The sequence below is a fragment of the Eleutherodactylus coqui genome, chromosome 5 (genome assembly GCF_035609145.1).
Source record: "Eleutherodactylus coqui strain aEleCoq1 chromosome 5, aEleCoq1.hap1, whole genome shotgun sequence".
Taxonomy (NCBI): domain Eukaryota; kingdom Metazoa; phylum Chordata; class Amphibia; order Anura; family Eleutherodactylidae; genus Eleutherodactylus; species Eleutherodactylus coqui.
In genome coordinates, this window is record NC_089841.1 from 18,699,141 (window position 1) to 18,723,990 (window position 24,850).

The 24,850-nt window shown below is 45.9% G+C and overlaps 1 protein-coding gene across 1 annotated transcript in view; it reads right to left on the minus strand.

Annotated features, from left to right (window-relative positions):
- LOC136629072 (zinc finger protein 585A-like) overlaps positions 1-24,850 on the minus strand; it is a 331,519-nt gene that overhangs the window by 22,749 nt on the left and 283,920 nt on the right. The window contains exons 10-11 of the mRNA XM_066605195.1: positions 24,550-24,652; positions 16,655-17,909 (exon numbers count right to left, since the gene is read on the minus strand). Coding sequence (XP_066461292.1) covers positions 16,655-17,909; positions 24,550-24,652 — 1,358 coding nt within the window. The remainder of the gene's footprint in view (positions 1-16,654; positions 17,910-24,549; positions 24,653-24,850) is intronic.

Sequence of the window (24,850 nt, forward strand, 5' to 3'; positions counted from 1 at the left end):
TTGTCCTCCCTCACCACAGTGGCCCCAGTAGTAATAGTGTCCTCCTCACCACAGTGGCCCCAGTAGTAATAGTGTCCTCCCTCAGCACAGTGGCCCCAGTAGTAATAGTGTCCCCCCTCACCACAGTGGCCCCAGTAGTAATATTGTCCCCCTCACCACAGTGGCCCCAGTAGTAATAGTGTCCCCCCCTCCACAGTGGCCCCAGTAGTAACTGTCACCCCCTGATACCAATATACTTGCCTCTTCCTGGTCTTCTAAGCTCTTCTTCTCGACTCAATCAGAACTCACTGATCTCCACCTGCAGTGTCGGACAGCGGTGAGCTTCCAGGACCTGTGATGATGTCACCGTCATGTGATCACTAATGTGGGAGGAGTCAGGGAACAGAGTCTGCAGGATTCTGTTGCTGGATGAGCAGGAGGTGTGGATACCTACCGCAGCTCTGCAACAGCCACAATACAGAGTACCCCAAAATGACAATGGGCATAGATGTGTATACAGCTGTGTATATAATCATATCCACCCCAGCTCTGCAACAGCCACAATACAGAGTACCCCAAAATGGCAATGGGCATAGATGTGTATACAGCTGTGTATACAATCATATCCACCACAGCTCTGCTACAGCCACAATACAGAGTACCCCAAAAATGACAATGGGCATAGATGTGTATACAGCTGTGTATATAATCATACCTACCGCAGCTCTGCAACAGCCACAATACAGAGTACCCCAAAATGACAATGGGCATAGATGTGTATACAGCTGTGTATATAATCATACCTACCGCAGCTCTGCTACAGCCACAATACAGAGTACCCAAAAATGACAATGGGCATAGATATGTATACAGCTGTGTATATAATCATACCTACCGCAGCTCTGCTACAGCCACAATACAGAGTACCCAAAAATGGCAATGGGCATAGATGTGTATACAGCTGTGTATATATTCATATCCACCGCAGCTCTGCTACAGCCACAATACAGAGTACCCCAAAATGACAATGGGCATAGATGTGTATACAGCTGTGTATATAATCATACCTACCGCAGCTCTGCAACAGCCACAATACAGAGTACCCCAAAATGACAATGGGCATAGATGTGTATACAGCTGTGTATATAATCATACCTACCCCAGCTCTGCTACAGCCACAATACAGAGTACCCAAAAATGACAATGGGCATAGATGTGTATACAGCTGTGTATATAATCATACCTACCCCAGCTCTGCTACAGCCACAATACAGAGTACCCCAAAATGACAATGGGCATAGATGTGTATACAGCTGTGTATATATTCATATCCACCCCAGCTCTGCTACAGACACAATACAGAGTACCCAAAAATGACAATGGGCATAGATGTGTATACAGCTGTGTATATAATCTTACCCACCCCAAAAGAATGTTTCAACACAGATTAGGAATAGATAAAACAATCTTTACCAATCATTAAAATATTTTCATATAAAATGTCTGAGTGTCACAGGAGCGGGCAGCCCTCACACCACACAGTACAGAGTGTCACAGGAGCGGGCAGCCCTCACACCACACAGTACAAAGTGTCACAGGAGCGGGCAGCCCTCACACCACACAGTGCATCATCAGTAACATCTGCATTGGTACAATGGTTGATGTGCCATATGTGTGTTACAGTGTATAACCAGCATCATATCACAATACATTACTAGCAGTCACATGTTACCACACAGACTACATGAACATACTAACACCATATAAAGCACAGACCTAGATGCACCCGACACAGGAGATCACCCAAAAGATGGCTTCTTCTAGGACGGTAGTGGCAGACCTGCGGCACGCACAGCCCTCCCTGCTAAGTAGCTGTTCGTCTCACCCTTGCAGAAAGTGAGGCAGACATCACCAAACTGCCAGACGGAAGCAGGGATTCAATTATATTACCTCCAAACAGTCCTCCACCAAAAACAGACTCATGAACAAGGATTCCTACTCAGACCCATTCGTTCCTCTAGAACTGCAATATCATTTTAGGATCTGCTCCCATCGGTCTATGCCGAGAGTAAAGTAAGCATCTAACAAGCAGGGATATACATAAAAACATAAACAGAACCAAAAAGGTCTACTGCAACACATAAAAATACATGATGTCTCTAGCGGGATTCACACCAAGGCCCCCACATTACATGATAACAGTGTTATCCATTGAGCCCCACGTTCACATACCTAAAGCTCGATACAAATAGTACAGTCAAAGCTCTAGGTTCGTTCTCTTCTAGTTAAGCTGGATTCAAGTTTCACAGATTTTTTAAGCCAGAATTTCACCTCTAGTTTCGCTGGCTGCTTCTAGTTGCATTGGCAGCCGCCGGCCCACATGGCCTCGCTGCTGACGTGACCCACTGATCTCCACCCCCATCCTATCCCCTCTCATTGCAAAGAGTACCGAAGGGCAGAGAGAGGGTGGAGAGGAGACGGAGAGGGGGTGGAAGCTCAGTGCACTGCTCCCGGCTTTTCTAGCCTCCTCCCCCTGTAGAGAGGGACACCGTATATCCCCTAAAAGTGGAATAACCAGTTCTTTTGGTTGGGGCGGAAAAGATTCTGAGCAGAGCAATGGGTAGGACTTGTGGCCATTTTAGGTGAGTCTCATGACAGAGCTTCCCTAAGGCAAGTTTTAAGGTTCGGTTCATGTGCTCAGCGTTACCTGAGGTCTGTGTGCAAAGTACAAGACATCTGGCTAGCTCTTGTTTTATCTCTGCAGTAAAGTCTGGTCTGTTGTCTGACCCAATCTGCACCGGTTGGCCGTGTATTGGAATTATGTCTCTTAGTAGTGCTCTGGCCACTTCGGTGTATTTTTCAGTCCTAGTGGGGTAGGCCTCCACCCACTTCGTGTAAGTGCAGACAAAGACCAGGAGATGCTTTCATCCATCAGCTGCAGGCATTTGAGTAAAGTCCACTAGTGCATCTTGGAAGAGAGCTGCTTCATAAGATCGTATCCCTGGAGTCTTCAGAGGACCTTGTCTGGAATTATTTTCAGTGCAAATGACACATTTTCTGAAGCTCGCCTGGTAAGTCTTGGGATGTACAGCACATCTTAGATTAGCTCTTCCATAGTGGTGGACCCATAGTGTGTCCTCATGCACTTTCTTGACAATCTCCGTTGCTAGTGCTGTTGGGACCACACTTCGTCCATCCGAGGGGATAAACCAGCCCTCAAGGGGTGAATTTTCCATCTTCCATCTTTAGCCATTCCTGTTCACTTCGATTGTAACAGGAGTTCCAGTAGCTGAGGGGTAACCAGGTAAAAGGCTTGTAGCGCGACAGTATTTTTGGCATTTAGGAGAGGGACAGCTCACTTGCCTCTCTTTGCCTGTGCAATCAGTCTCCCTTCTGTTTTCCTTAACAGTGAATGACCCACTTCTCTTCTGACAGGTCTAGAATGAGAGGAGCGTGCTTGACTTTTTGACCCACTGAAGAGATTAGACTCTTTTCTTTTTTCAGGGCCCCATGAACCTGGAGTTTAAGGAAAATTTCTGATAAGTGCAATAAGTTCTGCCTTTTGAGCTGAAGTTCCTCTGGGCAGCTGTTCTGCTTTTGTAGTAGGGTGACCACTGCATATCCACCAAAGCGTATGCCTTCATTTAGGAAGCTGCTACCATCTGTGTACTATTCGAGATCAGGAGCTTCAAGTGGTGTGTCTCGTAGATCAGGATGGCTTCTAAAGACTTCAACCATCACCTTACAGCAGTTATAGTCAGCGGTTTCAGTTCTGATGGACCACAGGGTTGCTGGATTTTGAGTAGTACATACTTCCAGTCTTCGGTTTTCACATAGTTGGCTTTGGTACTTGCTCATGTGAGCATTTGTTAGCCAGTGGTGATCTTTGGTATCCATCAGAGTACTGTAAGATCTAGACCCAGGGTATGCTTGTCAGCGTCTGTAACAAAGGCCACTCTTGCTGCCAGTCTTCTGAGGCAGAGAGGCCATCCCATGGCCGCATTATCTGGTTGCTTGGACAGATGGGCAACAGGTTGATGCCATAATCCCATCATTTGGTTGAGAACGCCGATTGCCAGTCCCTTCTTCTCATGAACATACAGAATACGTGGTTTCTCTATATTAGACAAGGCCAGTGCTGGTATTTTTAGAAGAAGAACTTGCTTGATGTTGTCATAGGCCCTTTTATCTTCCAGCTCCCAGCAGAAGGGGGCATCTTCATATCCCTGTTTGTAACTTCATAAATGGGTTTTGCCATTTCAGCAAAGCCAGGTATCCATATTCTGCAAAATCCGGCAACTCCAAGGAATTCTCTGACTTTTTCTTCTGGTGGTTGGTACAGGGATATTGCAGACGACCCAATTTCTTTAAACTTCCAGTTGTACCTCACTTTGTGAGATATGAAATCCCAGGTATTTGACAGTCGCTTGGCAGATCTGTAACTTCTTCCTTGAGACTTTGTATCTGGCTTCATAGAGCTGATGAATTACTGTCTTAGTGTTCTGCAGACATCGTTCAGAGGTAGATTCAGTTATGACGAGGTCATCCCCATACTGTAGCAATACAGTACCTGGCTGGGAGGGGAAAGAGAGTTTCTTCTTAGGTCAATAGCAAGAGCTTCTCCAAAGAGTGTGAGTTCTTGAGCCCTTAGGGCAAATGGTACTTTTCTCCAGTTCTTGGATCTTCCCATTGGAAGGCAAAGATAAGCTGACCGTCCTCTGTCAGTCTGATGGTGAAGAATGCGTCTTTTAAATTCAGCACAGTAAAGATAGTAGCTTCTCCTGTTATCAGTCCAAGCAGTGTGTACAGGTTGGGCACTGTTTGATGCAAAGGAACCGCAGCTTAACTCATTGCTCTGAGATCTTGGAGGGCGCAATACTCTGTTCTTCTAGGTTTCTTTACAGGCAAGAGAGCACTGTTCCAAGATGATTGGCATATCTTCAAAATACCATTTTTCAGAAACCTTTCCAGATGCAGTGTGATGCCCTGGCAGGCAGCAGATGGTAGGCGGTATTGCTTGATGGACACTACTTGTGCCCCTGGCTTCTGCTGCACTGTGACTGGAGGTATATTCTTGTATTCAGGTGTGGAATGATTGTGTCATCCCTCTGGGCAGGAAAACCACCCAGTGGAACTGACAGCTGACCCATAGACCAGATACTGACTCCTCAGCACGTAGCTTGGTACGAGCTGGAAATTAGGACTGAGCAAGCCCTGCACTGGTGAGAAATAGGAAATACTTGCCTAACAGAGAGCAGGGTAATCGTCCTGACAAGGACAGCCCTGAGCTGGAACCTGGGCGCTGACTAACCCTGTCACGACCCTAACACCAGAGTGGCCGTACCAAGCAGGAGCAGAGGCTGAAGGTAAGATTAGGTAACAGAGAACCTCGAAGGTAGACAAGTTGCAAATAGCTACAGCAGACTGGAGCTCAGTAACAATAAAGATCACTGTAGAAGCTGCAGCCACAAGCTGTCATACAATTCTAGCTAATCCTGCTAGATTTTTTTTTTAACATGATTTGACTTCCTTCATAATGAGGTAATGTGGGGTATACACACAAAGGGTGCAGAGGAGGATATCATAGGAGCATGGGTATAAATAAAACAGTTCTTCAATTTTCTACAAGTACTTCATGATTTTTAACACACATATTGTCCCAATTATTTTCTAACGTATTATTCAAGCCTCAAACCTTGGTATGGACCCAACTATCTTTTTGTTTCAATTTGACTGAAGTAGAAGTCGTCAATTGGATCTGGTATGGTGCATCAAATCTTGGTTCCAAACTTTGGTACATATATCCTTTTGAGGACAACCCAGTCACCTTAAAACACAACTTTAATAGCCCTTTTACATGGAACAATTATCACTCAAAATGATCGATAATCATTACATATAAATGTGGGCATCGTGGACTTTTTGTTTGAACAATAGATTTCATTCCACACACAATCCATCATTAAGCCGCTGAAAGACTGAGCATATTCATTTCACTAGATCCCCTGATGTTCGCCACACGAAGAATGTTGTTGTGAATCTCCTCCCCGGCCCTCCATGCCAGTTTTCTCTTTCTCTCCCTCTCCTTGCTCTCCATTCCGCTACTCTCTCTTCCTCTCCAGGCTGCTTCTTTCTCCCCTCTTTTCCATGCAGCTGCTCTCCCCTCTTTTCCACGCTTCTCCTCTCTCCCCTCTTTTCCACGCTTCTCCTCTCTCCCCTCTTTTCCACGCTTCTCCTCTCTCCCCTCTTTTCCACGCTGCTCCTCTCTCCCCTCTTTTCCACGCTGCTCCTCTCTCCCCTCTTTTCCACGCTGCTCCTCTCTCCCCTCTTTTCCACGCTGCTCCTCTCTCCCCTCTTTTCCACGCTGCTCCTCTCTCCCCCCTTTTCCACGCTGCTCCTCTCTTCCCTCTTTTCCACGCTGCTCCTCTCTCCCCTCTTTTCCAAGCTGCTCCTCTCTCCCCTCTTTTCCACGCTGCTCCTCTCTCCCCTCTTTTCCACGCTGCTCCTCTCTCCCCTCTTTTCCACGCTGCTCCCCTCTCCCCTCTTTTCCACGCTGCTCCCCTCTCCCCTTTTCCACGCTGCTCCCCTCTTTTCCACGCTGCTCCCATCTCCCCTCTTTTCCACGCTGCTCCCCTCTCCCCTTTTCCACGCTGCTCCTCTCTCCCCTCTTTTCCATGCTGCTCCTCTCTCCCCTCTTTTCCATGCTGCTCCTTTCTCTGCTCTTTTCCACGCTACTCCTCTCTAGTCCCCCCTCTCCATGATGCTTCCCTCACACCCCCCTCTCGCCTCCCGCTCTCCATGATGCTCCTCTCTCATCCCCCGTCTCCATGACACTTATCTCTTGACCCCCCCTCCATGATGCTTCTCTCGACCCCCCCCTCTCCCTCCATGATGCTTCTCTCGACCCCACCTCTCCCTCCATGACGCTTCACTCGACCCCCCCCTCTCCCTCCATGACGCTTCACTCGACCCCCCCTCTCCCTCCATGATGCTTCTCTCTCGCCCCCTCCCTCCAAGTCGCTTCTCTCTCGCCCCCTCCATGACGCTTTTCTCTTGACCCCTCCTCTCCTTGATGCTTTCTCTCAAGCCTCCCTCTGCATGACGCTTTTCTCTTTCCTACCCCCCCTTCTCCATGACTCTCTCGACCCTGTTCTCCATGATGACCCCCCTCTCCATTTGGGTGGCAGGGTTAGGAGGTGAGGAGCTGAGAGAAATTCCCTTTGCTATGCAACTTTCACGGCCTCACGGCCTGCCATTCCCACCTCTTCCTGCTGCTGTGCACCCAACGCCATCATTCCCGTGGCCTGCGCTCCCTCTATGATTCTCCTCTCCCTCTACTTCTCTATGTGTGACAGCCATCCAGGAGAAAAAAAGGCACAGGGAGATGTCCCCACCTCCCCTCCTCTCACAGCACTCGGCACCACCGAGCCTGTGGCCCTTGCTGCTGCTTCTTCTCCCGACTCCTGCGGCAGACCCAGGTATATCATGCTGTCAGGGGACAGGGGCAAAGAGAAGTTCTTGTGTCAGGGTGTCAGTGCACTGCTTTGCATACATAATCAATACTCTGTAGTGAGGAGAACAATGGAATCTGCCAGCAGATGTTTGTTAAGCTGAGCAAACAACTCCTGGAGGAAAAAAATGATTAAAGGTCCTTTTACACACAAATGAAGATGATTAAATGCTTTACCACTTTATGCAAATACATCGCATATCTTTTAATCCTAAAGCCCTTTGAAAATTATCTGGAATCAAGGAAAACACATTTATGAGTGACACACATGGGCGGTGAGATTCTGAAGCCAGGACTTAAGCAAGTATATGTGTACTACAGGAACCCTATCAAAACTTCATGGTGGCTCAATTCAGTCTTATGATTAGGACTGAGTAGAAGACTACTAAAATCTGAACCTCCATTATTCTCTATGAATTCTGGTACACTAATATATAAATATATATGTACCGTATATACCGGCGTATAAGACGACTTTTGAACCCCGAAAAATCTGCTCTGAAGTCGGGGGTCGTCTTATACGCCGGTAATACAAAAAAAAAAAAGTGTCAAAAAAAAAAAATCAGTACTCACCTCCCCCGGCGTTCTGTCGCGCTCCGGCAGGCTGTCGCTCCCTCCTGGTCCCCGGGAGAGCATTGCTTTCCGGACGCAGGGCTTGAAATCCCCGCCTCCAGAAAGCTAATACTGTGATTGGCTAACTCACACAGCGTCAGCCAATCACAGACATTCAATGACATCATTGAATGGCTGTGAATGGCTGAAGGCGCATGTGTGTTAGCAATCACACCCATTCAATGATGTCATTGAATAGTGTGATTGGCTGAAGCCACGTGTGTTTTAGCCAATCACAGCCATTCAATGATGCCATTGAATGGCTGTAACTGGCTGACGGCGTGTGTATTAGCTTTCTGGAGGCGGGGATTTCAAGCCCCGCATTCAGAAAGCAATGCTCTGCCGGGGACCAGGAGGGAGCGACAGCCTGCAGCTGCGCCGCAGAACGCTGGGGGAGGTGAGTAATGATCTTTTTTTTTCTCCACTGTATTACCGGCGTATAAGGTGAAAGTTGGGGGGTCGTCTTATACGCCCCGTCGCCTTATACGCCGGTATATATGGTATATATTTTATATATACACACACACACTTAATTTGACAATATCTTAGCTGTATCTTTGGCGTTGGCATTTTTATTTATTTTTTCTACAAGCCACACTTCTAGTTGAGAAGAGATCTATGCAAACCAATATAAACTCAAAAACACCTACCTCTGGTAGCTGTATGCAGTCATTTACAGTCACTGAAGTGGATAGTCTGGCTCGCAACAAGGAGATATGTTGACCAGTTGGTCTTGATTGTAATCAGGCGCATACCATGCAGCCCAGTACAAACTGGGTCACAGCAGTGTTGAGCCCGGGGTAAAATCAAACAGAAGACACAATACCACACAGTACCTCCTTAGATTGAAGGGTTAGCTCATGGCTAAGGTGTGATATCATGGAGTAGAGCGTGCGGGGATGCACACAAGATGATTCTTCCTTCTGACCTCATCGGTGTGTGTTTCATTCTTCTTTCTTCCACCAGTCTCCTAATCTCCCTCAGAGACCTGTTCCTGAAACAGAGAGATATCCACACCCATTCCGGATGTAAGCAAGTTAGCATCCGTACTTAGTTAAAGGGGTTGTCCCGCGCCGAAACGGGTTTTTTTTTTTTTTCAACCCCCCCCGTTCGGCGCGAGACAACCCCGGTGCAGGGACCTAAAGAAAAATCCGCACAGCGCTTACCTGAATCCCCGCGCTCCGGTGACTTCATACTTACCGGCTGAAGATGGCCGCCGGCATCTTCTCCCTCCGTGGACCGCAGGGCTTCTGTGCGGTCCATTGCCGATTCCAGCCTCCTGATTGGCTGGAATCGGCACGTGACGGGGCGGAGCTACACGGAGCTACACCGAGCCCCATTGAGAAGAGCAGAAGACCCGAACTGCGCAAGCGCGTCTAATTTGGCCATTAGACGGCGAAAATTAGACGGCAACCATGGAGACGAGGACGCCAGCAACGGAGCAGGTAAGTGAAAAACTTTTTATAACTTCTGTATGGCTCATAATTAATGCACAATGTACATTACAAAGTGCATTAATATGGCCATACAGAAGTGTATAGACCCACTTGCTGCCGCGGGACAACCCCTTTAAGGAGAGTCCAGCTACTGCGTCTACTCTCCGGTTCTTTAGAGCCTCAGGAGTTACATCCTTGGTGTGAGCTTGGTGGACCTTGATGACAACTACCTGTGTGGGAAGATCTAAAGCCTTGTGCAACAAAGACACTTCTGGATTGGTTTACCCGATGATTCAACAAACATTTCCACTGCGCCACACGGATGTAAAATCGAATGCGCTACCAAAAGTGTACCTCATCATTTCCAACCTCCTCATATCAGTCCCAAGAAAGGAGTGGTTTTTTTTTCTTCCTGATTACCAATATTGGTTATCAAAGCATAACCTATTCTGCTTGTCCATTTCCATGATATTTTGGAACAATCTATAAAAACTCAAAACCTGCATTAACAACTGCAGTAGGTTTACTTTTAACATTCTCAGATTTTGTTCTGTGAGATCTAATAATTTAAAATACAGAGTATTTTCAGGCTGCTCAGTGGTTTCTGTTCCAATTTCTCCCCCTTCTGAATCCACATGAAAATAATATAGCGGGATTCAGCGTAGTTACTTTTATGGCGCCGACCTGTTTTATGGCCTCCAATCTAGCTGCAACTCTCTATGACCAATCAGTTAAATACAGTTCACCCATGTGATACTAATCCAGAGACCACTCCGGGCCCAAAGTTCAGGGAAATCACCAGCCCTTTAGGCCTTCAAGTAGTAGAGTCCAAACTGTTTCAGCATCACATGGAGGCCAATTCTAATGAAGACAATGTCCTCCACCCATTTCTAAAAGATTAAGGGGCCACTCAAAAGAAAGAGGCAGTTGAGCCGAAGCTGCAGATGGTTGTCTTCATCCTGTAATTGTTACTGAAAATTGTTGTATGCCCATCTGGAAGGGTCAACATTACCCCAGGTCCTTCTCTTAGAACATTTTGTCCATGGTAAAGGCTTACAATGAAGATACATTGTCATACATTCTCATTTCACAGTAGCTACAAACCTGAGTACCAAACCCCTTGGACACAAGGGACCCAATGTTGGTCTGTTATCAACAGAAGTGATCCAACCTATTAGCGAATATCGCTTACCGCTCCCCACTGCTATGTTCTCCCTATTTCCAGGCACCATTGACCACAGAGTTGCGCAAAAGCTGCAGTTAAGACTGACATTTATCTATGCGAAGGCTGATAATTCCAAGGTTGCAGATGAATTTCTGCAAAATAAAAGCTAGCAGGGATACCTGGTGTTGCCTGGAATTAAAACGTCAACTAAAGACACATTAATATGGATGGAGATTTAAACAAAAACGGGAATTTTTCTTACCGATAATTCCCTTTCTTGAAGGCATCATGACAGCATACGCTTGGAGGTTGCTCACCTGCTGACCTGATGGGACAGGAAAAGGCAGAGCATAAAAGAAACCTCCCCTCCACCAAACACCAGTGTGTTCCAAATAACCACAGTGACAGAATACTTAAGCAGAAGGTGTGTTTTTATTGACATCACACACCTCAGACAAAGAAACATAAGCATACACATTACCTCATGTGTTGGACAAAATAAGGGTAACCATGTCGGTAGGGGGGGGGGGGGAAAGCCCGTATGCTGTCATGATGCCTTTAAGAAAGGGAATTATCGGTAAGAAAAATTCCCGTTTTCCCCTCGTCATCATGACAGCATACGCTTGGAGGAATACCAAATAACTTGGCATGGGCTTTTTTAGGGAGGGATTACCGCTTGGAGCACCTTCCTACCGAAGGTTGCGTCCTGACTACATTTAAAGTCCAGCCTGTAATGTTTAATAAAAGTATGGCCAGAAGTCCACGTGGCTGCGTTACAAATCTGCTCGATTGACGCGTGCGCTCTTTCTGCCCAAGAAGATGCCACCGCTCTCGTCAAGTGGGCCTTCAATCCTTCTGGAGGAGGGATGCCCTTGGCCTTGTAAGCTTCCTGGACCGCTCTCCTGAGCCACCGGGCGATCGCATCTTTAGAAGCGGCCCTTCCTTTGGCCTGCCCCTGAAATTGAACGAAAAGTTTATCGGTCTTCCTGAAACTTTCCGTTGCCTCAAGGTACGCTAGTATAGCTCTTTTGACATCTAGATTATGGAGCTTCTGCTGCTTTTCGTTTTTGAAATTTTGGCAGAAGGCTGGAATAACTATTGGCTGGCCTCTGTGGAAATCTGACAAGACTTTAGGCTGAAAGGACGGGTCTAAAGAAAATACTATTTTGTCTGGGTGAATAGTCATATATGGGGCCCTTCGTGAGAGGGCCTGGATTTCACCCACGCGTCTGGCCGACGTGACTGCCACAAGGAGGGCTACCTTATACGTCAGCAAGGCGATGGATAGATCTCTAATAGGTTCAAAAGGGGGATCGCAGAAGGGCTGAAGGACTATGGTCAGATCCCAGGGGGGTGCCGTAAGCCTTGTAAATGGATGCAATCTACTTGCCCCTCTAAGAAATCTCCTAATCCACCTGTGCTCCACAAGCGCGAGATCAAAAAATGCCCCCAAAGCCGCAACTTGGACTTTGAGGGAATTCGAACTCAACCCTTTATCCAGGCCCGCCTGGAGAAAATCTAGGATTTTACGGATGTCTAGCTGATCTAACTGCTGGATGTCCTGGCCTATCCACTCTGAGAATTTCCCCAGACTTTGGAATAGATCTTTTTTGTCGAGGGTTTAAGGCTCTCACTAATAGTGGAAATTACGTTAGGAGAAAGACCCTTCCCCAAGAATTTTACCCGTTCAAGATCCAGGCCGTAAGCCTGAACCTGTGAACCTCCGGGTAAAGAAGAGGGCCCTGCAGCAATAGGTCGGGTCTTGGTGGAAGGTGGAAAGGCTCTCCTACTGACAGAGATCTCAGGAGGGGAAACCAAGGTCTTTTGGGCCAATAAGGTGCTACCGGAATTACTGACATGCTTGACCGCAGTAATTTCCTTAGTAGGAGCAGAATTAATGGTAAAGGGGGAAAAGCGTACGCCAAGTCCCAAACCCAGGGGTGAGAGAGAGCGTCCGTGCCCAAGGCCTGTTTCTCCACGCCTCGGGAAAAGAAAAGCCGGCACTTGGTATTTGCGCTTGACGCAAATAGGTCTATTTCCAGTACCCCCCATTTCGTCACGAGCAGGCTGAACACCTCGGGATGGAGTTCCCACTCTCCTGGGTCCACTTTCTTCCTGCTTAGAAAGTCCGCGGCTGAATTCTCGGCTCCTTTTATGTGAAAGGCCGACAGTGACTTGGTTGTGAGTTCCGCCCACTGAAGGATCCTTCCCGCCAACTGCTGCAGTAGAGGATTCCTGGTGGTACCCTGGTGGCGAATGAGTGACACTGTTGTCATATTATCTGAAAAGATCCTCACATGCTTCATCCCTAAGAGCGATTGCAGGCTATGTAGGGATTTCCACACCGCATTAAGTTCTCTAAAATTAGACGGACCAGATCTCTCGATTGTCTGGTCGAGTGAGGACTGTAACTTGTCCCAATTCTGAAGGATTAGTGACTGGAGACCGCGACTATGGAACTGAGCCCAGGGAACCACGCCAATACACGAAGTCATTAGCCCCAGGATCCGCATTGCGTCTCTTACCGTTACTCTAGATTTTTTATAGAGAGTGGAGCATTCCTCTAAAATATGCTGTTTCCTTAGGGGAGGAAGGGAGGAATTTTGGAGACTGGAATCCAGAATGACTCCCAGGAATTTTTTCCTTGTTTCTGGTTCCATGTTGGATTTTAGATCATTAATAATCCAACCCAGGTCCTTAAACAGTTGAAGTGTGGAACCCAAGTGTGACCTCAGAATAGTCGGAGAATCTGCCACCAGCAGGAAGTCGTCCAAGTAGGGGACGATAATAGTCCCACGATTGCGCAAAAAGGCAACCATTTCTATCACCACCTTGGAAAAAATTCGCGGAGCGGAGGAAATTCCAAATGGGAGGCAAATAAACTGAAAGTGACAGATTTCCCCTTCCATTCTCAGCGCAAACCTCAGGAACTTTTGCGCGTTGGTGTAAATAGGGATGTGAAAGTAAGCATCCTTTAGGTCAATTGTAGCCATTACATTATCCCTGGCAATTAGGGGAGTTGCAGTTCTGATCGTCTCCATTTTAAATTTTCTATACTCAATGAATTTATTCAATTCTTTGAGGTTAATTATTGTGCGGTGGGAGCCATCTGGTTTGGGAACCAGAAAAAGGGGGGAATAAAATCCCTTCCCCTGCTCCTTTTTGGGGACGGGGATAACCGCGCCGAGATCCAGCAGGTTCTGTACACCTCTCAACAGAGCCTGCTCTAGGGCTGGAGACTGGATTGGGGTTACAATAAATCTGTCAGGGGGGCGAGATTCTAGTTCGATCTTGTACCCCTCCGCCACCAGGTGTAGCAACCGCTCGTTAGTCGTTATATTATGCCAACTAGTGGCAAAACGAGCCAGTCTACCGCCCACCGGGCACGAAGATGCGGGCTGAGGGACGATAATAAGAGTCTTACCCCTTCCACCCTTCGGATAAGACCATGTTCCGGTCTTCCCTTTCCCAGCGTATGTAGACGAGGGACGTGGAGTGAAGGGTCTTTTGGGCGGTCTGATGGCTGGCAGTCCCTGGTTCTTGTCAAGGGTCTGGTCCAAAAATGCGTGCACCCCGAAAGGGTAGGGCACACAGCTTGTTTTTGGATGTTAAGTCCCCCGACCACTCCTTTACCCAGACTGCCCTTCTGGCGGTGTTGGATAGGGCTGCCGTGCGAGCTCCGAAGCGGACCGTTTCCATAGAGGCATCCGCCAGAAACCCCGTTGCCATCTGTAGCAGAGGGATGCCGCTCGCCAACTCTTCCCTGGAGGCTTTTTGGTCGATTAGGGACACAAGCTGATCCAGCCAGACTGCCATGGAGCGAGCCACCGAAGTGGCCGCGATATTGGATTTTATAATAAGGCTGGACGTGGACCAGGCCTTGCGCATGGTCATGTCCACTTTATTATCCAAGGAGTCCTTTAAGTGAGACGTATCTTCAAATGGTAATCCAGACTTCCTGGACACCATAGCGATAGCCGCATCTACTTTCGGCATTTCGTCCAGAAACGCCACCTCGTCTCCCGCAAATAAAAGGCGCTCCTTGAACTCCCTAGGGATTAGCGGAGTCTGATCCACACAATCCCACTCGTTCAGGATTAGTTGTTTAAGTGTGGCATTTACAGGAAACGAAGATTTCCGTTGTGGAAGCAATCCCGCAAACATATTCGTTTTGTGCTGTGCGGGGTTGCTGCACATCTTCCTCCACCTGCATGGTTCTACGTACAGCTTTTAAAAGTTGATCCATGTCAGCGGTGGAAAAAAGGTACTTTTTCTCCTCCTGTAACACTTCCCCAAGATTACCAAACTCCAAATCTTCCACCATGTCAGAGTCGGACTCTGACACAGCCGGAGCAGACCTTCGTGTAACCCCTGAGGGCCCAGGTTGGAGGTCCGAGAGGGAGGACTGAACTTCTTCCCGGACGACCGACTGAATTTCGGACACGAGGGAAGATTTTTTCTCCTGCAGAACTTTTGCAGAACAAACGGCACATAATGTTTTGGTGTAGGAGTCGTTTGGCCAAGCACACTGGACACTTTTTACTCCTCCTCCTAGCCTCCCTAGGTTTTTGAGTATCCCTGTCCTGAAATGACATGGGAGAACTCTGTTAGTAAGGAAGTGTATGTAGTGCAGGTGTCTGTAGGTTGGCCCACTGGACCACTTACAGTTTGGAGATTCTCTGGGTCCTCTCTGGCCGACATCCTGCGCTTGCTTGTGGGATCAACTCCTGTACTTAGGATCGATTCCCGGCGTGAAGAAACACCAGCTGCTTCCCTGGTGTGGAGGAGCTTTAAAAATTTGAATCTGGCGCCAGCCGCGCTAAGCCACGCCCACTTTCACGCTAGGCCACGCCCCCTTGCGGAGCGTCTGCCATCACCGCGTCACTCCCGGAGCTCCGCTGAGGCCACGCCCCCTTGAGCAACGCTGCTGCTCGGCCCTGGACCCAGAGATGGCGTCCGCCGCAGAAATGATGGCCGCAGTGGTGCCGGCAGCCCGTTCTTGGACCCCAGCCCACGCAGTCCCCGGAAAGCGCCCAGATGGGGTCCTTCCCACTGGGGTTGCCGGGGCTGCCCGAAGAAAAGCGCCGCCGCTTCGCCGGTAAGTCCTCCTCCGGCATGGGACAGCGTCGCTGGAGCTCTGCCGTTGCTGTCCTGAAGGGACAGGAAAAACACTGGTGTTTGGTGGAGGGGAGGTTTCTTTTATGCTCTGCCTTTTCCTGTCCCATCAGGTCAGCAGGTGAGCAACCTCCAAGCGTATGCTGTCATGATGACGAGGGGAAATCTGTATTGTTCATAGCAACCAATCACAGTGCAGCTTTTATTTTACTTCAGCAGTATAACAAAAAAATAAAAATTCCACACAAACGAAGTTGAGGGTGATAAGCTAGTTAGCTATAAAACAGTAACCTACGAACCAGTAATTTTCACAGAGTTTTTGGCCTGGAGAATGTTAGTTATGGAGTGTATTTCTAATGACTGTTTAAGAGGCTTGAAGTGTTGAAGGGGTTATGTTAGATGTTGAGAGATGGTGGACAGCCCCAGTTATAATCCACCCGGTTATTTAAATTATTATTTTTTAATTCGATCCTTTGTGACCAGATGTTCAGGCATTTAGTTCAAGTACCGTTCTACCAGCTCATGAGTTCCTCGGAGCGCAATGTTTGATGTATTTTGTTTTCCCACTGGCCATGAGAGGGGAGGACTCATTGTTTTACCACAGTAAGGGGATGAGTAATTTGACTGCAGTTATTCCTTTTTTTTGTACAGCTTGACAAAACAGGTTTAGAGAAACGGCTTCTCTCCTATGTGAACTTTGTAATGCCGCAGTAAATTTAATTTGCCAGTAGAACATTTCCCACAATCTGAACAGGAAAATCTCTTCCGTGAATTCTCTGATGTTTAACAAGACATGATTTCGCTCCAAAACATTTCCCACATTCTGAACAAGAAAACAGTTTCTCTCCTGTGTGAATTCTCTGATGTACAACAAGGGCCGATTTCCCTGCAAAACATTTCCCACATTCTGAACATGAATATGGCTTCTCTCCTGTGTGACCTCTCTGATGTACAACAAGGGCCGATTTCCCTGCAAAACATTTCCCACATTCTGAACATGAATATGGCTTCTCTCTTGTGTGACGTCTCTGATGTGTAACAAGGGCCGATTTCCCTGCAAAACATTTCCCACATTCTGAACATGAATATGGCTTCTCTCCTGTGTGACGTCTCTGATGTACAACAAGGTATGATTTCCCTGTAAAACATTTCCCACATTCTGGACAAGAAAATGGCTTCTCTCCTGTGTGACTTCTCTGATGTATAATAAGTTCTGTTTTTACTGCAAAACATTTCAAACATTCTGAACAAGAAAACGGCTTCTCTCCTGTGTGACGTCTCTGATGTATAACAAGGTCTGATTTTGCTGCAAAACATTTCAAACACTCTGAACAAGAAAATGTCTTCTCTCCTGTGTGAGTTCTCTGATGTCTAACAAGCTTTGATTTATCCTTAAAACATTTCCCACATTCTGAACAAGAAAATGGCTTCTCTCCTGTGTGATGTCTCTGATGTGCAATAAGGGCTGATTTCCATGTAAAACATTTCCCACATTCTGAACAAGAAAACGGCTTCTCTCCTGTGTGATATCTCTGATGTGTAATGAGAGATGATTTCCGTGTAAAACATTTCCCACATTCTGAACAAGAAAATTGCTTCTCTCCTCTATGAATTCTCTGATGTATAACTAAATGTGAATTCCATCTAAAACATTTCCCACATTCTATACAAGAAAACGGCTTCTCTCTTGTGTGACGTCTCTGATGTGTAATAAGGGCTGATTTCCCTGTAAAACATTTCCCACATTCTGAACATACAAACTGCTTCTCTCCTGTGTGAATTCTCTGATGCTGAATTAGATCTGTTTTTCCTGCAAAACATTTCCCACATTCTGAACATGAATATGGCTTCTCCCCTGTGTGAGCTTCTTGACGTTCTCCTCTTCTGTAACATTTCTCCTGCTTATCAATCTGTGATGAATCAGAAGATGGGACCTGTATAAGAGGATCAGATGATGGATCTTTGCTGTGAAGGGCTGAGGAGATATCTGGGATAATGGCAGGTTCTTCATATGTATCTTGTATGACACCACAATCCTCTGCTTTACAATCTGCAGATATCAGACATCCCTCTGAGCTCCTGGTACTGTCATCTGTCAACAACAACAAAAATTATAAACCTTAAAAATTATGCAGATTTTTTTAACATTTATATAGAAATAACAAGTGTTGTAGCAAAATGTAACATCATCTAAGGGTGCTTTTACACAGGCTGAAAGCCGTTTGAGTAATCACTCAAAAGAGCCATTACAGATGACGGTACATGTAAGCATGGGTCCTGACAGAGCAAGTGAGTCAGAATCGCTCACTCATCAAAATCACTTGGTTTGTATCTCACTTAAAGAATAAGCAATTATCAGTACAGAAAACATCACCAAAAACTACAGCTGTGAATCGGGACTTACAAGTAATTAATTCTGGTTTCCATCAATAATATAGGGGGTTCTGGGGGATCTGAGAAGGGTCATGAAAAGTAACTTGTAACAGAGTCCTCCACAATCCCCGGGTTTCGGTCCCCGGTAGACCTTCAAGCCCAAGCTACAGGAATAGTATATTCCATACAGATGGAGTTCGGCCATTTCTGCACCAACATTAGTTTCTGTTTTTCCATAAAGAAGTCATATAAAATCTCCCATGAAGCCGGATGTCAGTAACACACGGTGTGCAGCAAATATAGAACTGCTCATCTATAGGACAGCTTGGTACATACAATAACTGTTTTCACTCGGGCAGAAGTAGTCTACAAACTAATATACCCTTCACAGATTAGACTAACTAAAATGAACATTTATTAGAAAATGTTAACACACATATAAAGGTTACCAAGGCAAACACCTGGACACAAATAACAAAAGTTAGAATCAATACGTATAGATACTGGCTAAATAACCACTACTTGGTTGATTAGTTGAAAAGATCCATCTATATTTCAGTATTGATTATTAAAGGGGTTGTCCTGCGGCAGCAAGTGGGGTTATGCACTTCTGTATGGCCATATTAATGCACTTTGTAATATACATCGTGCATTAAATATGAGCCATACAGAAGTTATTCACTTACCTGTTCCGTTGCTAGCGTCCCCGTCGCCATGGTGCCGTCTAACTTCAGCGTCTAATCGCCCGATTAGACGCGCTTGCGCAGATGGGTCTTTCCCCTTCGGCTCGGCTCGGCAGCAGCGGCGTTCTGGCTCCGCCCCCTTGTACGCGTCATCGCGTAGCTCCGCCCCGTCACATCTGCCGATTCCAGCCAATCAGGAGGCTGGAATCGGCACATGTGATGGGGGTGGAGCTACGCGATTACGCGTACAAGGGGGCGGAGCCAGAACGCCGCTGCTGCCGAGCCGAAGGAAAAAGACCCATCTGCGCAAGCGCGTCTAATCACGCGATTAGCCGCTAAAGTTAGACGGCACCATGGCGACGGGGACGCTAGCAACGGAGCAGGTAAGTGAATAACTTCTGTATGGCTCATATTTAATGCACGATGTATATTACAAAGTATATTAAAATGGCCATACAGAAGTGCATAACCCCACTTGCTGCCGCGAAACAACCCCTTTAATCCTACAAGAAAACTGAACACTTTCCATGTACTAGATGTCCCTCCAATTAAGAGTGTTATAGATTCTAGTAGGGGTAAAAATAATCCCTTAGGACGATATGATTCTCAACCAAAAGTTTATAAAGATATAGTAGATCAGAATGGTGCAATGCGTTTCTCTGGAGCCCACAGATTGTCAGGGAACCCCATAAACCTCAAGAATGATTATATGGGAACTGATATAGATGGCAAGTCCGTTTGTCAGATGGAAGGACAAACGGAACCACCCAAAAAAATCCTATCATCTCAGGATATATAAATCCCACAGAAACATGGAAAACTGGGTAGGAGCTACAACTCCCACCAGTAATATCCACTGTAATATCCCAGTGATATGCTGGTGTCTCACCAGGATTTGCAGCCTTCCCCTAAAGAAAATAAGGGAAACCAGGATACCAGGCTGCATGGATGGTAAAGTATTTCACCCCAGAACAACTAGCACCTACTTGTCAGCTTCACACCTATAGAACCTGCTAACCTCCCACTCCCCGCAAATTATTAGTGAGTTAGGATGGTTTGTTTAGAGAAAGCCGACACCAGTGGTGACTACCTCAACCTGACTAGCTACATAGTAGCAGCAGGAGGCTGATAGCCTCTTAACTAGGAACTATCTCAATGTCAAAAATAACTAAAATAGAAAATAAATGAGGCAAAAGCCAGCCGTCCTGATGGTGGACTGCTTGTATCACATGACCAGCAGTTCACCATCAGGACAGCTGGCTTTTGCAGCCCTTTTTTTCTTTGGAAATAGATCCCAGAAATAGTGATAGGAGGACAGTTTCCGGAGTTAAGGCAACAGAGGAGTTGCACACTACATTGTAGAGAGACATAATATCTCACCATAGGCTGGCTACTGTATGACATTCCCATCATAGATGGATCATGTTGCTCCCCTCAGAGAAGCATCTCCAACATAGGGGAGAGTGATGGCTATACATTTTATGTAGCTTCTTTTGGGTTCTATAACATTGGGTTAGGGTCTTATATTTAAGGTCCTGCAATCTACAGGATACCACTATCTTGTGCGATAAGACAAAGGCCTTATGCCAGAGCTCCACTGAGAAGCACATACCTAGTCCTCTCTCCCACGCAACCAGAAAGCTTTGCTTAGAGTCCCCCATCTCTAGACTCAGCAGTGCCCTGTAGATCACAGAGTGTGTGTGTCTGGGGGTCCACGGATACACACAGAGCCTCAAATCGGGTGAGGTATCCAGTGAGGGGCCCCCTAGGTGTCATGGAGTCCACAAAACATGTTAACTGAAAGTATTATAACCAGGCCCCCTCGGGAGTCACAGATTCTCTAAAGTCATCCCTAAAGGGTTTCAATTAGAGATGAGCGAGCATACTCGCTAAGGGCAAATACTCGAGCGAGTATTGTCTTTTGCGAGTACCTGCCCGCTCGTCTCAAAAGATTCGGTTGCCAGCGGGGGAGAGCGGGGAGGAACGGGGGGAGATATCTCTCTCTCCCCACCATGCTCACTCCCGCAACTCACCGCTCACCCCCGCCGGCACCAGAATCTTTTGAGACAAGCGGGCAGGTACTCGCAAAAGGCAATACTCGCTCAAGTATTTTCCCTTAGCGAGTACGCTCGCTCATCTCTAGGTTCAATCTTGCTTATGAGTAAATGTCTCGTAGATTGGGAGTAGGCAGACGAGGAAGAGATAGCAGAGGAGCTCTGCAGCATGACCTTAAAGTGAGGATTACCTACCAAGGTGGTGAGCAGGCCTGGGGAGGTAACTAGTTTAAAAATAATCAGGGAATCTCACCTAGATTTGCAGTATCTGCTCAATGAGTGTTGAGTGTACCCCTATATTGTCATGATACCTCCTTGGGATTCAGAATACTTTCTGTAACCAGTTTGGTTCCTGGACATCTTCTGTTTCTACCCAAATTATGTTAAGGCGATGGTGTAGGAGGTTGAGTATGCAGTTACTCATACAAGCTCTATAGTATAAGGACAAAATCAGGTAGACCTACTCCACCCAAAGTGGAGGCCCTTTTTAGGCTACAATTGCTCCAAAAAGTGATTCTGTCACCAGGTTCATGAAGTTAGGCTCGCACATTAGGATGTCATGTTTTAATCTTGGTCAATGTCCCCTCCAGACAAATCTAGAGATCAGATGACAGATGCTCATTAAACAGGAACTGTTTAATTTCACAGGTAGGGTCTGGCATAGAGCTAGAAACCTCGGCAAGATATCTATCTTAATGACATTAACTCTGATGAACCATGACAGATATAGTGGGCTCCATCTCTCCAGATCCCTCTCCATGTCCAACAGGAATGAATGGCTTAAAGTTTAGGGAGAAAACCTGGGAGGGGTCTGCTGGCAAGTGCAAATATCTGATGGAGGTGTAATTCCATCTAGGGGGGAGCTTCCTTTCCAGGAATGACACCTCGCTCTGCACCAATGTAATAGTCAGGATCTCTGATTTTACTAGATTTACTTTGAAATTACTAACCCTCCCGAATTCCTGAAATTCTTGTTGTAGCGCTGGGAGTCCCACCCTCGGGCGTGACAGATATCTTTTTGCTATATTTATAATAATAGATTCTAGATAATAAAACAAAAAACACATTTGATAGTCTGACGTATCAAAATAATGCGTTATTTACCCCATATGGCGAATGTCGTCAGAAAAAAAAAATTTATGCCAGAATTGCATTTTTTTTTGGTTACCCTGTCTCCAAGTAAAAAGGTAACAAAAAGCGTATGTACTCCAAAATGATACCCACGGAAACTACAGGACATCCTGCAAAAAATGAGTCCTCACACAGCAGTGTTGATGGAAAAAAGTTATCGCTGTCGGAAGATGGCAGCAGAAAAAAAAACTTTAAAAAACTTAAATCTCTATGGAAAAAAATAAATAAAAGTAATACAGCAAAAAAATAAAACAAAAAACCCACTATATAAAATGTAGTATTGTAGTAATCGTGCTTACCCATAGAATAACGCTATCGGGTCATTTTTGCTGCAGTGTGTACGCCGTAGAAACAAGATGCACCCAAAGAGGGCGGAATTTTTATTTTTTTCCATTTCCCTCCACTTATAATGTACTGAAAAACTTTTTAAAAGTTTTATGGTACATTAAATAGTACCATTGAAAAACACAACTCATCCCGCAAAAAACAAGCCGTCATACAGCTATCTTGATGGATAAATAGGAGTTTTTGGGGTTTTTTTTAAGAAAAGGGGGGGGGAGAAAATGGAAAAAAGGGTCGGGTCCTTAAGGGGTTCCCCATTTATCCTGCCCTGATGATCACTCTTCCTGATTCTGAACAAACTCTTTGCAGTCATTAGAAAACACATCTGTAAGCCGTTACTTTATCTCCAACCCCCTTATAATCGGCTCAGACGTTATATTAGGATGAAACTACTCGGAATCTGTTTCCCAATTGTGCCCATTTATGGCACCTGGAAGAGTATTACGGTGAGATCACACACTGCGGGATTGTATAATCTACAGTACAATGTAAGGAAGTGGGATTCTAAGAAACCGCATTCACTCCCAGCTGAGAGATAAGATGTGACACCTGAAATATGATTTATCTGGTCGGCCATATTCAGATGGCTGAGTGTGAGTTGTGCCTGAGAACTCGCAATGGACATCACATGGACACATACGGAGTGTGTGCTGCCCCATGCTGGCAGGCAGTAGTCAGTGCATGTCTGATTCTAGTCGGTGAATCAAACCATAATAGGACATGCTGGGAGTTTATGTGAACCACATAAAAAACATGTCCATGTAAATAGTTTAGCTGGCTATAAAGGATCTAAGTGCGGCCTATGAAATACATGGACAGAAGTCACATGGGAAATAGTGTCTGTCTGAATGGGATCTTCATGGTGATCAGCACCTCGGTGTCTTCCTGCCAAGTCTCTGGTGAGCGACATCCCTGACACTCCAGCACTAGACTTCCATCCTCTAAAGCACCCTCTATTCTTTGGGTCTAGGTCTCCACAATATGATTATTTTTTCTAAGTCCATGGCACTATGCTTTGGATGCTGTTATCGGGGTCTTTGCCTCCATCTTTGGTATTGTGTTAGCACACAGCAACTTGATATTAGTCTAATAGGAATTAATGGTTCCTCAAATCCCTTTTACACAGCCTGACTGCCAGATCATGAAAAAGGGGATGCTCGATTATCAGCTTGTTAAGAAAATTGTAGATCAATGTATCAGTTAATTGTTCTTTTATTGGATTGTAAACTAGAAAGATATAGCCTGCTGCTAGTATAAGTAGTTAAAGGGTTAAACGAAAACTTTTCTATACCATTACGGGGTAGACAGACAAGATAAGAATCTCCAGACTGCCTCCCTTGCATTCCTTTTCTCTGAATTCATAACGGTCTCATTGTATGTTATAGTAGCGCCTTAAGAGGTGTAACTTATGTTAATCATTTTTGTTTTAGCCTATCATGTATTATTATTAATCTTGGAGGTATATATACTTTTGCTGTGATGTCATTTATAGTATAAAAACCAAATACGCCTTAGAATAAATTAGAAAAATCATCTGATACCGCACAGGCTGATGTGATGTATATTTCTCCTGGGTCCAGACTTCTGCACGAGATCTGGGATCATCTTCTCTTTGATAAACACATAAATTCTCCTTACACAGCTGATTGATGATTTTCAGCTTTACATCTCTCCATATTACCGAGGAGATGACCAGCCGGCCTATGTGCATCAGCCATCATACTAAAGATCATTCATTCCCATAGCAGCGATTCTTGTCCCGTGTAAACCAAAAAGTAAACCAGCAGCGATTCACCTGCCTACTGATCAGCACTGGTTACATCAGATCAAGAATTGGTCAGTGTAAAAGGACCCGCAGTCCTAGAATTTGAAAACCATTTCTCTCTCCTCAGTACAGACATCATATAATGAATAGTAGTTCCCGCTCACATAGATGTGTTTAATGTCCGTGCAGTAAATGCCCATCCTGTGTTATCACCTATAACGGTATCACAGGTCATCCATATATAGTTTATACTCCGGCTGAATGGGGAAATATACAGCGGAAACTGACAGATCCCAGAGCTTATAAATCTACATAGCTATCAGCAGCCGCTGACCGAGGAGAATCTGTGACTCCTCTCTGCTGTATTTAGTGGTTACTACTCACCTGGGCAGTTACCTGTAGGAATCTCCTCTTTACACCGCTGATCGCCCCTCACATTTGTCTCTGTAGTATTAATATTGGTCAGATCTTCATCCTGATACAAAAGCTGTGAGACAAATATTGTAAAAGTCAGCAGACGGTTGGAGAAGTCATGTGGAAGGTTTTACATGACCAGAAAAGATCATTAATCATCATGACGACCAAAAATGACCTGACAGCAGTAGTTATCACTTTGTATCACTTTTTAGAATACAATTGCTCCAGAAAGGGATTTTGTCACCGATTCCTGAAGTTTGGCTTGGAG